Consider the following 15527-nt stretch of genomic DNA (forward strand, 5'->3'; position numbering starts at 1 on the left):
TGGATATCTTTAAGAAATGGCTTTCTTCTTGCCACTCTTCCATAAAGGCCAGATTTGTGCAATATACGACTGATTGTTGTCCTATGGACAGAGTCTCCCACCTCAGCTGTAGATCTCTGCAGTTCATCCAGAGTGATCATGGGCCTCTTGGCTGCATCTCTGATCAGTCTTCTCCTTGTATGAGCTGAAAGTTTAGAGGGACGGCCAGGTCTTGGTAGATTTGCAGTGGTCTGATACTCCTTCCATTTCAATTTTATCGCTTTCACAGTGCTCCTTGGGATGTTTAAAGCTTGGGAAATCTTTTTGTATCCAAATCCGGCATTAAACTTCTTCACAACAGTATCTCGGACCTGCCTGGTGTGTTCCTTGTTCTTCATGATGCTCTCTGCGCTTTTAACGGACCTCTGAGACTATCACAGTGCAGGTGCATTTATACGGAGACTTGATTACACACAGGTGGATTGTATTTATCATCATTAGTCATTTAGGTCAACATTGGATCATTCAGAGATCCTCACTGAACTTCTGGAGAGAGTTTGCTGCACTGAAAGTAAAGGAGCTGAATAATTTTGCACACCCAATTTTTCAGTTTTTGATTTGTTAAAAAAGTTTGAAATATCCAATAAATGTCGTTCCACTTCATGATTGTGTCCCACTTGTTGTTGATTCTTCACAAAAAAAAATACAGTTTTATATCTTTATGTTTGAAGCCTGAAATGTGGCAAAAGGTCGCAAAGTTCAAGGGGGCCGAATACTTTCGCAAGGCACTGTAGCAAAAAAAGTCATACTAAGTGTATGTTGTGTAGGAAGTTGTTAGTAGCCCATGTGCCTCACCCTAATAATCTATTTTCTCCTCTTATTTTCGCCTAACCTTACTGTTCTGACTTGGTGGTGCTGCACATATAACCAGTTTTTCAGAAATAACATCATCTAATATTGTAAGAGGTTTCATTGTCTGCTTATTTTCACCCTTTATTTATCCTACGGCTCTGACTTGGTGTACAGGGAAAATACTGTAAGAGCAGCCCATATTCTGCATTCTGTCGCTGTACATTTCAAAAATGCTGAACTTATAGTTATTTTGACTACATCCGTCGTCGCTCGCTCATTAATGTCTTAATCAAAATTACAGAACGCCTCTTATCCGCTCATTGTTCCCTTATGCCATAGTTTGTACATCTCAATTGTCAGTAGAAACCGCATTTGTTTAAGCAAATCAGCTGTGTTTTTTAAAAAGGCAGTAAATGAGGCTGAATGAACTGTTTCACTGACAAGGCTCCGCTGATAGCCAGGTGTAGTGATGGTAAAGATTCACTCCATGGTGCTGAAAAGAAAGCTCTGCTGTTGGGACAGCTTTATGTAGGCCCTAACAGTTTGTGGGCACAGTTTGTCACTGTTAAAGTGCAATTAATGTATGGTTTAATGCTGTGTAGTGACTTTGCTGGCAATTTTTTTTGCCCCACCAAGATTTACATGCTAAAAACCCCACTGCATTTACTCCATTATTATGAGCCATCCTCCCCTCAAGCAGCCTCCACTGGTTGGTATTGGCAACAGTTGAAGACTGCTCTGTTATTCAATACTACGCCATACGCTATGGGCTAGGCTAGTGGTAATGAGCAGTCTTACTTTCCAGTGTTCATGAGCTCTTCTCCAACATGTCCATGTCCCCCTCCTCCTCCTTGACCCCCGTCATGTCCCGGCGTGTCCCCGTTCATCTGGGGGCCATCCCCTCCGCCTCCAGCATTATACTGGTTCTTCCTATACAGTCACAAACAGCAGGTTAGCCTACAGACGTCACTCTCCAACACAGTGTTGAAGGTTCATCACGAGCACCCAATATTGACATAACTTTCAAAACTGTCCAAGGAAATACGCACAATTGAATTAATTTTCTGGAACTAGGACAATTTACAGAATTATACAACTGTACTAGGACTAGAGTTGTGAGTGGCAGAGCTGTACCTCTTATCTGAGGAGGGCAGGGATTTGGGGGGTTCTATCCTGATGTCAGGGTCCCACTCCCCAGGAGGTAGGACGATAACCTCATCAAGGAACTCCTCAATGCCTGCCAGCAGGTCCTGTCTGTCCTTGGCCTTGTAGGCAATGTCATGGAACACCTGACCCCACACAACCAATCAGAAATCAAGGTAACATCAACACCAGCACACAACCAATCATAAACAATGTTAACAACAGCTATGTTACTTCCCCACATAACTAATCAAACCCACCGCAGGTCCTGTCTGTCCTTGTCATGGAACACCATACCACAACACAACCAATCAGAAACCATGTTAACATCAACACCAGCCAACAACCAATCCTTTTTCACACTGTTTTCTTCCTGATATTGTGAATAATTGGATCCCAATCATTATAATTATCCCCAATCATAATCACTTCCAGATGGTGTGTTTGTAATCACCATCTATATAAGCCATATCCCATTATATCAATCTCAGACACAGAGCGTTGGGCCACCCAGGCCAGGGAAGATCACTCAGAGTCACATCAGTCAGATAAAGATCTCTATGGGACTGAGTGTTCACAGGGATCCTGAGGGTTTTGTTTAACTATAACTTAAGGTAATCCCGGGGGGGGGGGGGGGGGTTCCCTGTCTAATTCCAACAGTGTGGATAGAAGCAGGGGGTGTGGCTGGGACCTGTGGGAACGTGAGTCAGGTGCAGTATGGTTAACTGGAGGGGTCCAGTCTCAGTCTGCTTGAAAATCAGAGACAAGGTTTGAATATTGCTGTCCATCAATGATTCCCAACCAAATTTACTTATCTTGAGCAATTTTTACAAAAACAATGGATATATGTTGCCCTAAGAATTGTGCAGAGTTGTCAGAATCTTATTCAAAATTATTTACAGCAATGTGCCGGGGTACGAGGTAGTTGATTGAGGTAATTGAGATAATATGTACATTGAGTTAGGGGTAAAAGTGACCAGGCAATCGTGATAGATAATAAACAGAGTAGCATCAGCGTATGTGAAGAGTGTAAAAGTGTGTCTATTTGTGAGCGTGTGTGTGGCATCAATATGCATGTGTGTGTGTGTGTGTTTTGTGTGTGTGAATGTATGTAGTGTGTGTGTGTAAATCTAATTGAATCCCCTTTTAGATAACATTTTAAGGCAGCAAAGTGTGACAACTGTCCAAGGGGTGTGTAGACTTCCACTAGCTACTGTATATGCGCGTTGGACACGATGGTAACGTACCTCATCAGACATGAGGGTGGCGATAGCTCGTCCGATCTCATGGTAAGACTTGGCTTTGCTTTTGGGCCCCAGCAGCACAAATAGGAACCTAAAAGGAGATAAAGAGAAAAGCAGAAGCATGTTCAATAAAAAAGCCCAAATTGAATATAACTGGTGGTCACTAGTGGTTAAACTATATAAATATAGCATCAGCCTCTATGACATAGGAGATATCTATGAGAGAGATATGTGGTATATTTGGTGGATTTGCTAAGTTGGTTGAGGTGGTATCAGTAGGGTACCTGGTAGGGACAGGGACCTCTGTCAAACCTCCCAACATGGCAGCCTGCTGCAGGCGGACAAACGCCACGAAGGGTGTGTCCAGGAAGTCCACCCCTCCGACCAGGACGTTAGACGCCTCAGCATCACGTGGAAGCTTCTTCATCAACTTATTCTTCAGCTAGAGAGAGGGGGAGGGGGGGGACAAAGATGGACAGAGAGAAAGAGAAAGAGAGGAACACGCACAAATATAGAGTGAGACAGAAAAAAGAGAAGGAAAGCAATGAGCCTTGACACACATTGGAGAGAAGCGGTGCTTGAAACGACTGTCCTTATCAAAGTAGTATGAGGATAGCAGTAAAGGTACTGTAACTATGGACATTTCACATGCCCCAAAGTTGTACACATGGATGAAATGGGGCAGCCGAGTACAGCCCACCCCTGGCACATAGGCATTACATGCTGTATTGTGTGGCAACACCACTGCAGTTTGTAGCTTTTTAGAAACAGATTAAAGCGTCTTTACCACTCTGTGAGTCACCATGACACAAGCAGTATGATTAACAAGACACAATAAAGCCCTTTCTGTTCATTGCTGTTATACACTTGAACCAGTCTACATAATGATATGTAATGAGAATGAGGTAGCAACAAAAAAGATTAACCTCTGTGCAATTGTATACAAAAGAACAGGCCAGGTGAATGCATACGAGCCCTTCACTTTAGGTCAAGGGGAGACAGGGGTCCTAGTGGTTAGAGGCGCGAGCCAGCAACTGTTCGAATCCAGGGTCTGACGGGAAACAAAATCAGACAGGAAGTGAGCTGGAAACTGGAGGGTTGCTGTTATCAAAACCTAGATGTAATTGCCTGCCGTTGTGCCCTTGAGCTAGAAACTAAATCCCCACAACAACTGCTCCCCGGCGCCCAGTGTGGCAGACCCCTGCTCCAACCCGTATATGTACAGTGCCTTGCGAAAGTATTCGGCCCCCTTGAACTTTGCGACCTTTTGCCACATTTCAGGCTTCAAACATAAAGATATAAAACTTTATTTTTTTGTGAATAATCAACAACAAGTGGGACACAATCATGAAGTGGAACGACATTTATTAGATATGTCAAACTTTTTTAACAAATCAAAAACTGAAAAATTGGGCGTGCAAAATTATTCAGCCCCAGTAAGTTAATACTTTGTAGCGCCACCTTTTGCTGCGATTACAGCTGTAAGTCGCTTGGGGAATTTCTCTATCAGTTTTGCACATCGAGAGACTGAATTTTTTTCCCATTCCTCCTTGCAAAACAGCTCGAGCTCAGTGAGGTTGGATGGAGAGCATTTGTGAACAGCAGTTTTCAGTTCTTTCCACAGATTCTCGATTGGATTCAGGTCTGGACTTTGACTTGGCATTTCTAACACCTGGATATGTTTATTTTTGAACCATTCCATTGTAGATTTTGCTTTATGTTTTGGATCATTGTCTTGTTGGAAGACAAATCTCCGTCCCAGTCTCAGGTCTTTTGCAGACTCCATCAGGTTTTCTTCCAGAATGGTCCTGTATTTGGCTCCATCCATCTTCCCATCAATTTTAACCATCTTCCCTGTCCCTGCTGAAGAAAAGCAGGCCCAAACCATGATGCTGCCACCACCATGTTTGACAGTGGGGACGATGTGTTCAGGGTGATGAGCTCAGGGTGATGAGCTGTGTTGCTTTTACGCCAAACATAACGTTTTGCATTGTTGCCAAAAAGTTCAATTTTGGTTTCATCTGACCAGAGCACCTTCTTCCACATGTTTGGTGTGTCTCCCAGGTGGCTTGTGGCAAACTTTAAACAACACTTTTTATGGATATCTTTAAGAAATGGTTTTCTTCTCGCCACTCTTCCATAAAGGCCAGATTTGTGCAATATACGACTGATTGTTGTCCTATGGACAGAGTCTCCCACCTCAGCTGTAGATCTCTGCAGTTCATCCAGAGTGATCATGGGCCTCTTGGCTGCATCTCTGATCAGTCTTCTCCTTGTATGAGCTGAAAGTTTAGAGGGACGGCCAGGTCTTGGTAGATTTGCAGTGGTCTGATACTCCTTCCATTTCAATATTATCGCTTGCACAGTGCTCCTTGGGATGTTTAAAGCTTGGGAAATCTTTTTGTATCCAAATCCGGCTTTAAACTTCTTCACAACAGTATCTCGGACCTGCCTGGTGTGTTTCTTGTTCTTCATGATTCTCTCTGCGCTTTTAACGGACCTCTGAGACTATCACAGTGCAGGTGCATTAATACGGAGACTTGATTATACACAGGTGGATTGTATTTATCATCATTAGTCATTTAGGTCAACATTGGATCATTCAGAGATCCTCACTGAACTTCTGGAGAGAGTTTGCTGCACTGAAAGTAAAGGGGCTGAATAATTTTGCACGCCCAATTTTTCACTTTTTGATTTGTTAAAAAAGTTTGAAATATCCAATAAATGTCGTTCCACTTCATGATTGTGTCCCACTTGTTGTTGATTCTTCACAAAAAAATACAGTTTTATATCTTTATGTTTGAAGCCTGAAATGTGGCAAAAGGTCGCAAAGTTCAAGGTTGCCGAATACTTTCGCAATGCACTGTATGTGTGTCTTGGGAGGGGTTGGGATACAGCAGAAGTCAAATTTTAGTTGGAACTTGTACAATTGACAAATAAAGTGATATTAATCTTAATCTCTTAATTTTAATAGACTGCTAAATGAAACCTAAATGAAACGTCCAGGTGGTACACTGAGTACTTAGTCACAGTGAAATGCATAAAACTTAAGCAACCAGAGACCTCGGGTGTAAGGAGATGATTAACAAAGCAAGGCCTTGGTGTTTTATCAAAGACCAGATCAATTTGACGAATTAGCTACTGTTGTCCGTGTAATTCCAGGAGTTAGTTATTGTGTCTGTGTAGTTTCCGCAGGCTTCAGGAGGAGTGGTAACATTGTTACCAAACATTTGAGAGAGAGGGTCAGGGCTCTTATTGTCGTGTGTGAGGCTCAGACTTTATCAGTAGAGTGAGGCCGTGCTCTGGTTCCCACACACACGGTGTCGACTCCTTGACCCTGCATATTGTTACAGCAGGAGCTAAGATTTAGAGTGCCCGGGGAACAGCAATCGCTTCTTAAAGTTCCCGCTAAGATCTCACACACACACACACACACACACACACACACACACACACACACACACACACACATACATACATATCCTCACCTGGTCTCTATCTGGTTGGTCAGAAAAGTCGTTGAGGCTGTTGGAGGTTAGGTTCCGATGGGCCGTGGCTGGGCTACCTGTGGGATCAGAGGTCAAGAGCTCAAAGACCAGGCCTGAGAGGGTTCACCAGGGTCGTGTTCATTAAGGCAAAAAACAGAAAAAAATGCTTAAAGCCTTCTGAAACAGAAATGAGTGTTTCTTATTGGACCAGGCAGTCTTTCCCCATTTCAGTCTGTTTTCTTCTTTTCGGTGCCTAATGAACACAACCCAGGGGTCAAACAAAGTCACTGGGATGAAAGGTAGATCGCAACTCCCAGAACAGACAGAGGCCCAGTTAGATTAGACTGATCTCAGAGAAGGAGATGAAGAGAAACAGAAGATGAAGAGAAACAGAAACTTCACAAGGCCTAATATAAATGTGGAAGGCAGCAAGGACTAAGTTAAGCTTTCGGGCCGATGCCAGCTGCAGTGGATCAGATGTACTGCCTGAAATCTCCCACTGCCGTGCCCTGTCTTTCACTGATCTGATGCCAACTGGTCATTCACTTGCACGGCAGAGCAGAGGGGGCACGGACAGTGTCTTATTAGTAGTCCACGATGGGGTTGGTGGGAGAGATAGACATTTTTCTTTAGCCTCTTTTAGCCAGCAGTATCAGACTCAGTGAGAAGGCTGGCTTTACGTTGGAGTTGTGATTACCTAAAAAGGTTGGTCAATAGCCGAGTAGCATCTACATTAGCTAATTGTTTGTTTGCGGTTTCTCTTGGCATGAAGGACTGTGACTTAGATGCTGTTTGATGATGCCCTTTTTTTGAAACATTAAAAAATGTTGGATTGTCATATCCCATGAGAATATACCAATGACAGTATTGTTTTCGGTCATCAATGCTCATATCAACAATATGAATGTGGATCGCAAATTGTCTTGGCACAGACTATTGTGAAGGTATGTGTTATACCCTGTTATAAACTCTGTATATGAGTGTTATAACCCGCCTTACAAAAGTATCCCACACTAGGGTGCTATAATGCATTATAACCTGACTTAAATGGATCACATGTGCTATATGTGTTATAACCTGACTTACTGAGGTATCCCATGTGTTATAAATGTGTTCTGAACTAACTTACTGAGGTATCCCATGTGTTATAAATGTGTTCTGAACTAACTTACTGAGGTATCCCATGTGTTATAAATGTGTTCTGAACTAACTTACTGAGGTATCCCATGTGTTATAAATGTGTTCTGAACTAACTTACTGAGGTATCCCATGTGTTATAAATGTGTTCTGAACTAACTTACTGAGGTATCCCATGTGTTATAAATGTGTTCTGAACTAACTTACTGAGGTATCCCATGTGTTAGAAATGTGTTCTGAACTAACTTACTAATGTATCCCATGTGTTATAAATGTGTTCTGAACTAACTTACTGAGGTATCCCATGTGTTATAAATGTGTTCTGAACTAACTTAGTAATGTATCACGTGTTATAAATGTGTTCTGACTTACTGAGGTATCCCATGTGTTATAAATGCAATGTAACCTGACTTACCTTTTATCCCATGTGTTATAAATACATGCATTATAACCTAACTTACCAAGTTATTCCATGTGCTGTAAATGTGTTGACCTGACATATCCTGTTATAAATATATTATAACCTAACTTACCAAGCTATCCCATGTGTTATAAGTGTTCTGACCTGACTTACTGACCTATCCCATATGTTGTAAATGCATTATAACCTCACCTAGTTATGCTCTGAACCGGTACTCCTGTATATAGCGCCGCTATTGTTATTTACTGCTGCTCTTTAATTACTAGTTTTTCTTAACTCTTACTTTTTTTTGTTGGTATTATCTTAAAATTGTTGGTTGCATTGTTGGTTAAGGGCTTGTAAGTAAGCATTTCACTGCTGTAGTTGCGCATGTGACAAATAAAATTAGATTTGATCCCATGTGTCTGACCTGACTTACTGACTGACGTATCCAATGTGTTTTAAATGTGTTCTGACCTGACTTACTGACTGATGTATCCAATGTGTTTTAAATGTGTTCGGACCTGACTTACTGACTGACGTATCCAATGTGGTTTAAATGTGTTCTGACCTGACTTACTGACTGACGTATCCAATGTGTTTTAAATGTGTTCTGACCTGAATTACTGACTGACGTATCCAATGTGTTTTAAATGTGTTCTGACCTGAATTACTGACTGACGTATCCCATGTGTTTTAAATGTGTTCTGACCTGAATTACTGACTGACGTATCCAATGTGTTTTAAATGTGTTCGGACCTGAATTACTGACCTATCCCATATGTTATAAATGCATTAATACCTAACTTACCTAGTTATCCAATGTGTTATAAATGTGTTGTGACCTGACTTACTGATGTATCGCATGTGTTATAAATGTGTTGTGACCTGACTTACTGATGTATTGCATGTGTTATAAATGTGTTGTGACCTGACTTACTGACTGACGTATCCAATGTGTTTTAAATGTGTTCTGACCTGACTTACTGACTGACGTATCCAATGTGTTTTAAATGTGTTCTGATCTGACTTACTGACTGACGTATCCAATGTGTTTTAAATGTGTTCTGACCTGGCTTACTGACTGACGTATCCAATGTGTTTTAAATGTGTTCTGACCTGAATTACTGACTGACGTATCCAATGTGTTTTAAATGTGTTCTGACCTGACTTACTGACTGACGTATCCAATGTGTTTTAAATGTGTTCGGACCTGACTTACTGACTGACGTATCCAATGTGTTTTAAATGTGTTCTGACCTGACTTACTGACTGATGTATCCAATGTGTTTTAAATGTGTTCGGACCTGACTTACTGACTGACGTATCCAATGTGTTTTAAATGTGTTCGGACCTGACTTACTGACTGACGTATCCAATGTGTTTTAAATGTGTTCTGACCTGACTTACTGACTGACGTATCCAATGTGTTTTAAATGTGTTCGGACCTGAATTACTGACCTATCCCATATGTTATAAATGCATTAATACTTAACTTACCTAGTTATCCAATGTGTTATAAATGTGTTGTGACCTGACTTACTGATGTATTGTATGTGTTATAAATGTGTTGTGACCTGACTTACTGATGTATTGCAAGTGTTATAAATGTGTTGTGACCTGACTTACTGATGTATTGCATGTGTTATAAATGTGTTGTGACCTGACTTACTGATGTATTGCATGTGTTATAAATGTGTTGTGACCTGACTTACTGATGTATTGCATGTGTTATAAATGTGTTGTGACCTGACTTATTGATGTATCGCATGTGTTTTAATGTGTTGTGACCTGACTTACTGATGTATCGCATGTGTTATAAATGTGTTGTGACCTGACTTACTGATGTATCGCATGTGTTATAAATGTGTTGTGACCTGACGTACTGACCTATCCCATATGTTATAAATGCATTATAACCTAACTTACCTAGTTATCCAATGTGTTATAAATGTGTTCTGACCTGACGTACTGACCTATCCCATATGTTATAAATGCATTATAACCTAACTTACCTAGTTATCCAATGTGTTATAAATGTGTTGTGACCTGACTTACTGATGTATTGCATGTGTTATAAATATGTTCTGACTTGACTTACTGATGTATCGCATGTGTTATAAATGTGTTCTGACCTGACTTACTGACCTATCCCATATGTTATAAATGCATTATAACCTAACTTACCTAGTTATCCAATGTGTTATAAATGTGTTGTGACCTGACTTACTGATGTATTGCATGTGTTATAAATATGTTCTGACTTGACTTACTGATGTATTGCATGTGTTATAACTGTGTTGTGACCTGACTTACTGATGTATTGCATGCTGGAGCTTCTTTGGATCTCCTTTATCGGTTCCTCATGGCCAAGCGTGGTTGCATAAGGCACAGACGGGGGTTGGGACTGGGTGTGCAAGTGGGGAAAGGGCTGGGGGTGCTCATTGAGACCGCGTGCTTTAGTGCAGACAGAGAGAGACAGAGAGAAAGCGAGATGGAGTGACGGAAGAAAGGAAGGAACGAAGAAAGCAGGAAGACAGGCAGGAAAAAAGTGAAGAGAACACAAGGGAATGTTAATCTGTGCAGGAGAGTGAGAGTACAGATAGAAGACAGAAAACTAGAACAATCTCACACTTCAAACTGCAGTACCATATTATTATTATTTAATGGCATCCAATAAGTTATTGTCTTCTAAATAATTAAATCACATGCTTTATATTATAAAATGATATGCAAGTCGGAATTCACTTTGGAGATAGTAGTATTTAGAAGAATAACAAAAACAAGCATCAACACTCAGGCATAAAATAATGTTGCCAGTCACATTCACATTACTAGTTAAAACTATAGCCACCTAGATATATGTACCTGTAACATCTTTACTGCACTCAAATGATGGCATATAAAAGTTGAACATACACTACACCTTATCCTATAGTATTGATGACCACCAGAGGAAAAAGGATGTGATTGGTAGAATTGATTGGGATAAGATAGGAATTAGGAGGCAAACAATAATAATAAAAAAAGGCTGCACCAAACTGGCATCTACATTACCGTTCTGGTCTTGGTTGGAAAACAGCCTACTTGCACTGGACACCGTCTTGCCGATGTCAGCAAGTGAGCGCAGGTTGGACTTCTTGGTCTGGTGACGATGTTTCCGTAGCAACGTGTACATGACCTGATCCTTTAGCTCAGGCTTCAGCTGACCGATCTCGATCTGGCTGTCAGTGATCAGCTCTGATAGAGGATGGGGAAACAAGCAGGGGGAGGATAACAGAGAGACAAAAGTGGATGGAGAGAATGTCAATACTGAGGACGCTTGGTTTCAAAGTGCACCGTTTTGGAACGTTCCCATTCTAACTTATGGGAAGTGTACTTGTCTTACCGACCACCTGTGGTAGAGTGGAGGCTTCCAGGTCCAGCAGGATGGTGCCTTTCTCGATGCAGGTCTTCAGCTCAAACAGACTGTGAAGGGACAATGTGGCCACATGGGGCTTACTCCAACGCTCTCCTCCCTTCTCCACCTTCTCCTCAAACTTTATCCACCTAGAGAGAGAGGAATAGATTGAGACAGAGCGAAAGCATGAGAGGTGTGTGTGTGTGAGAGTGTGAGAGAGAGAGAGAGAAAGAGAGACCCAGAACAAGAGAGATACAGAAGTAGAGGGAATAACCTTAAGTTTGATTTAAAAATAATACTCATAATTACAAAGATGCATGTGCACAGCAGGTCCTGCAAGGTACAGTAGGTCACATCACAATAAAGGTCTGTAGACAAAGCCTTTCATATCATTCACTGCCAAATACGGGCCGCTGACAAAAGGAGACAAGGAGAATTTTATTTTCTTTATAAAACAGCCTCTATGTTATTGGTTCATCACAGGTCATGAAAAATAGCAGCGGATGCGGGATGACACAAATAAAAATACTGGTAAGACTACTTTAAGGGTCCAGAGTAAATCATTTATAAGGCATTTACAAACTGTTTGCTCACCATTCAGTAATCATTACTCCCACATTTGTAATCATTCGTAAGTTAGTTATTCACACATGTATACTGTATATATTTCCTTAAACATCCTGTTTTGTGTTCTTACTCTTTTATCAGGTACTGCAGGAACGTCTACCAATGGAATGCCCATATTTTTGGAGAAATTACAGTGGTCACTCAAACATTAATATAAAGCATAAATAGCACTAACTTTACATTAGGGACTGCAAAAATATTTTACTAATGATTAGTAAATGGTTTATTCATGCGGGAGTAATGATTCATAAATGGTGAACACACAATTTAAACACCTTATAGATGGTTTATTACAGACCCTTAAAATAAAGTGTTACCAAAATACTTTATATACTACATGTACAGAACGAGGGGGGGGGGGGGATTGGACAGAAAGGCCTCAGAGACAGTCAGAAAACAACCTGTCCAGGAAGATATCACAAGATATCTGGGTTTTGAGGTTGTGTTCTGGGTTTTGAGGTTGTGTTCTGGGTCCTGAGGTTAAGAACAAATTCTTATTTTCAATGACAGCCCAGTGGATTAAGTGCCTTGTTCAGGGGCAGAATGACAGATTTTTACCGTGTCGGTTAAGGGATTCGATCTTGAAACCTTTCGGTTACTAGTCCAACGCTCTAACCACTAGGCTACCTGCCCTGATATGTCCTGGGTTCTGAGGTTAAGGTTGTGTCCTGGGTTCTGGGGTTAAGGTTGTGTCCTGGGTTCTGGGGTTAAGGTTATGTCCTGGGTTATGAGGTTAAGTCCTGGGTTCTGGGGTTAAGGTTATGTCCTGGGTTCTGAGGTTAAGGTTATGTCCTGGGTTCTGGGGTTAAGGTTATGTCCTGGGTTCTGGGGTTAAGGTTATGTCCTGGGTTCTGGGGTTAAGGTTATGTCCTGGGTTCTGGGGTTAAGGTTATGTCCTGGGTTCTGGGGTTAAGGTTATGTCCTGGGTTCTGGGGTTAAGGTTATGTCCTGGGTTCTGGGGTTAAGGTTATGTCCTGGGTTCTGGGGTTAAGGTTGTGTCCTGGGTTCTGGGGTTAAGGTTGTGTCCTGGGTTCTGGGGTTAAGGTTGTGTTCTGGGTTCACTGAGGGAACAGAGCAGTGTTTCATCCAGATAAGAGTGAGCTAGTAGTTCACCAGAGGACACACTACTCCCCTATGCATGCATACATGGACACCAGGGGTTCCCAAACTGACAGTACTTTTGACAGTAATTCAGTCTGAAGAAAGTATGGTTTGAAATGACTGAAATGCATGCATCAGAAAGATATAAGTTCAGAATATCATCAGGCAATATGTAACAATCCTCTTCCAGTGAATGACTGGACCAAAGCGCAGCGTGAGACGTGTTCATGATATTTTATTAAAATTAGAACACTAGAACGAAAAATAACAAAGAGGAAAATTAACAGTTCTGTAAGGAAACTAACAATACAGAAAACACAAAACAGAAAATAACTACCCACAAAACCCCTGTGGGAAAAAGCTACCTAAGTATGGTTCCCAATCAGAGACAACGATAGACCGCTGTCCCTGATTGAGAACCATACCCGGCCAAAACAAAGAAATACAAAAACATAGAAAAGGGAACATAGAATGCCCACCCAAATCACACCCTGACCAAACCAAAATAGAGACATAAAAAGCTCTAAGGTCAGGGTGTGACACAATCATTTAGTATGAACCTCTTTCTAATACAGCCTGATACCAGTGCTGATGGAGGCCTAAAATCAGCATGTTGTTTGTGCAACAGTATATTTTAAATCAAAGAGGAATAGGAGAAGCATGGATATGTTGGCTATATGAATAAATATTTAATGTAGCCAAAGATTATAGGGCCCCCTAGGAAACATGGAACTTTGGTTCCTACCCTGTGACAATGACTGGTCCATGGCATTTTCATTCTTTGTCATGTCAAACACTGTATTCAAAGCGCCCACTGTTGTTTATATTCTAACTATAGAATTATAAACATTCTATTTCCATGATTCCAAAAGTTCACCCAAGTGTTTTGATCTAAATCACAATTGCAACATTTGGTTAAATTTGGTTATTTTTGCCCATATTGTGGCAGTTGTGGAAATGATCTCAAATGAGTGCAGGAAATGATTTTAGGTTGAAGTTGAATTGAACAGTAGAAAACAATCTGAAATGGAGAAAGACCCATTAAAATAATTTTGAATATATGTGTTGCCACCCTAGGGTCACTCACTACTCATAAAGCAAATGTAGAACTTTTATTAATCAAAAACATAAAATACCGTCATACTGTCAAAAATACCATATGATATTTTGGCCATATCGCCCAGCCCTAGCTAGTGGCTGTTGAGAACCTAAGTGGGCATTCTGTGGGCACACTATACCTCTGTGAAGTAGAAAATGCAGCCTAATGTAAGCTAATCATAGACTGCACTGATATTAATTTAATCTGTAGAAGTGGTGATTTAGCTACATTGATTATCAAGATGTGTATTGATTGTGAAACTCTTTGTACATAATAGATGATGTAGGCCTACTGAATATTACAGTTTGGTTTACATGTATTTTTCCCTGTACAAATGAGTGAGCAGGATAGAACGAGGCACCATCACTATAAGAACATGGACAACTGTTCTACCATTTACTACATTCCAGCATTACCAACAGACGGCTCCAAATTCAGACTGCACCTTACAACACACAACTGCTACCATTTAACCACTGCACTAGTCTATTTATATATTACCAAGTATGTGTTTACATAACAGTTAACCACTTTCCACGAGTATACTGTATGTATTCTTTATCTGGATCCCAATTAGGAAAAATATTGGATATGGTGACATCTTTGTAAATAGTTTTTTTGTTATTTGGTTTGGGTGCAGTTCTCAACTTGAATGTTTTCCTTAGAGAAGGTTACAGAGACTACATTGTATTCTTGTTTATCTCCCAATAAACCTTTATCTGACTTGATCTTTGTAATCGAAACTACTGTATTTATACCAGGGTAGTCCATACGTCTTCCTGGATATCTGCCCTCAAGTAGGTAGGCTAATTTGGAGTGAAGACCTTTACATTCTCCCTTTTGTACATCGTTACAACACTGAATATATACATAATATGACATTTGTAATGTGTTTATTCATTTGGAACTTCTGTGAGTGTTATGTTTACTGTTTTATTTTTATTTATTTCACTTTTGTATATGATCTACTTCACTTGCTTTGGCAATGTTAACATGTTTCCCATGCCAATGAAGCCCCTTGAATTGAATATTCAGGAAAGTTTACAGTTTAGTCAAA

At 40.7% G+C, this 15527-nt stretch overlaps 1 protein-coding gene across 3 annotated transcripts in view; it reads right to left on the reverse strand.

Moving 5' to 3' along the window:
* The window catches only part of nbc (sodium bicarbonate cotransporter), an 89506-nt gene that overhangs the window by 38544 nt on the left and 35435 nt on the right, over window positions 1–15527 (reverse strand). For 2 of the 3 annotated variants that reach the window (XM_090233545.1, NM_001124325.1), the window contains 7 exon segments: window positions 11632–11792; window positions 11301–11483; window positions 6707–6783; window positions 3503–3660; window positions 3222–3309; window positions 1966–2120; window positions 1630–1761 (listed from right to left, as the gene is read on the reverse strand). In XM_090233545.1, the coding sequence (XP_090089671.1) occupies window positions 1630–1761; window positions 1966–2120; window positions 3222–3309; window positions 3503–3660; window positions 6707–6783; window positions 11301–11421 (731 nt within the window). In that variant the 5' untranslated portion in view covers window positions 11422–11483; window positions 11632–11792. 3 annotated transcript variants of the gene reach the window in all.

This window comes from Oncorhynchus mykiss, chromosome 5, assembly GCF_057628025.1.
Source record: "Oncorhynchus mykiss isolate SJ-2025 chromosome 5, ASM5762802v1, whole genome shotgun sequence".
NCBI classification, from domain to species: domain Eukaryota; kingdom Metazoa; phylum Chordata; class Actinopteri; order Salmoniformes; family Salmonidae; genus Oncorhynchus; species Oncorhynchus mykiss.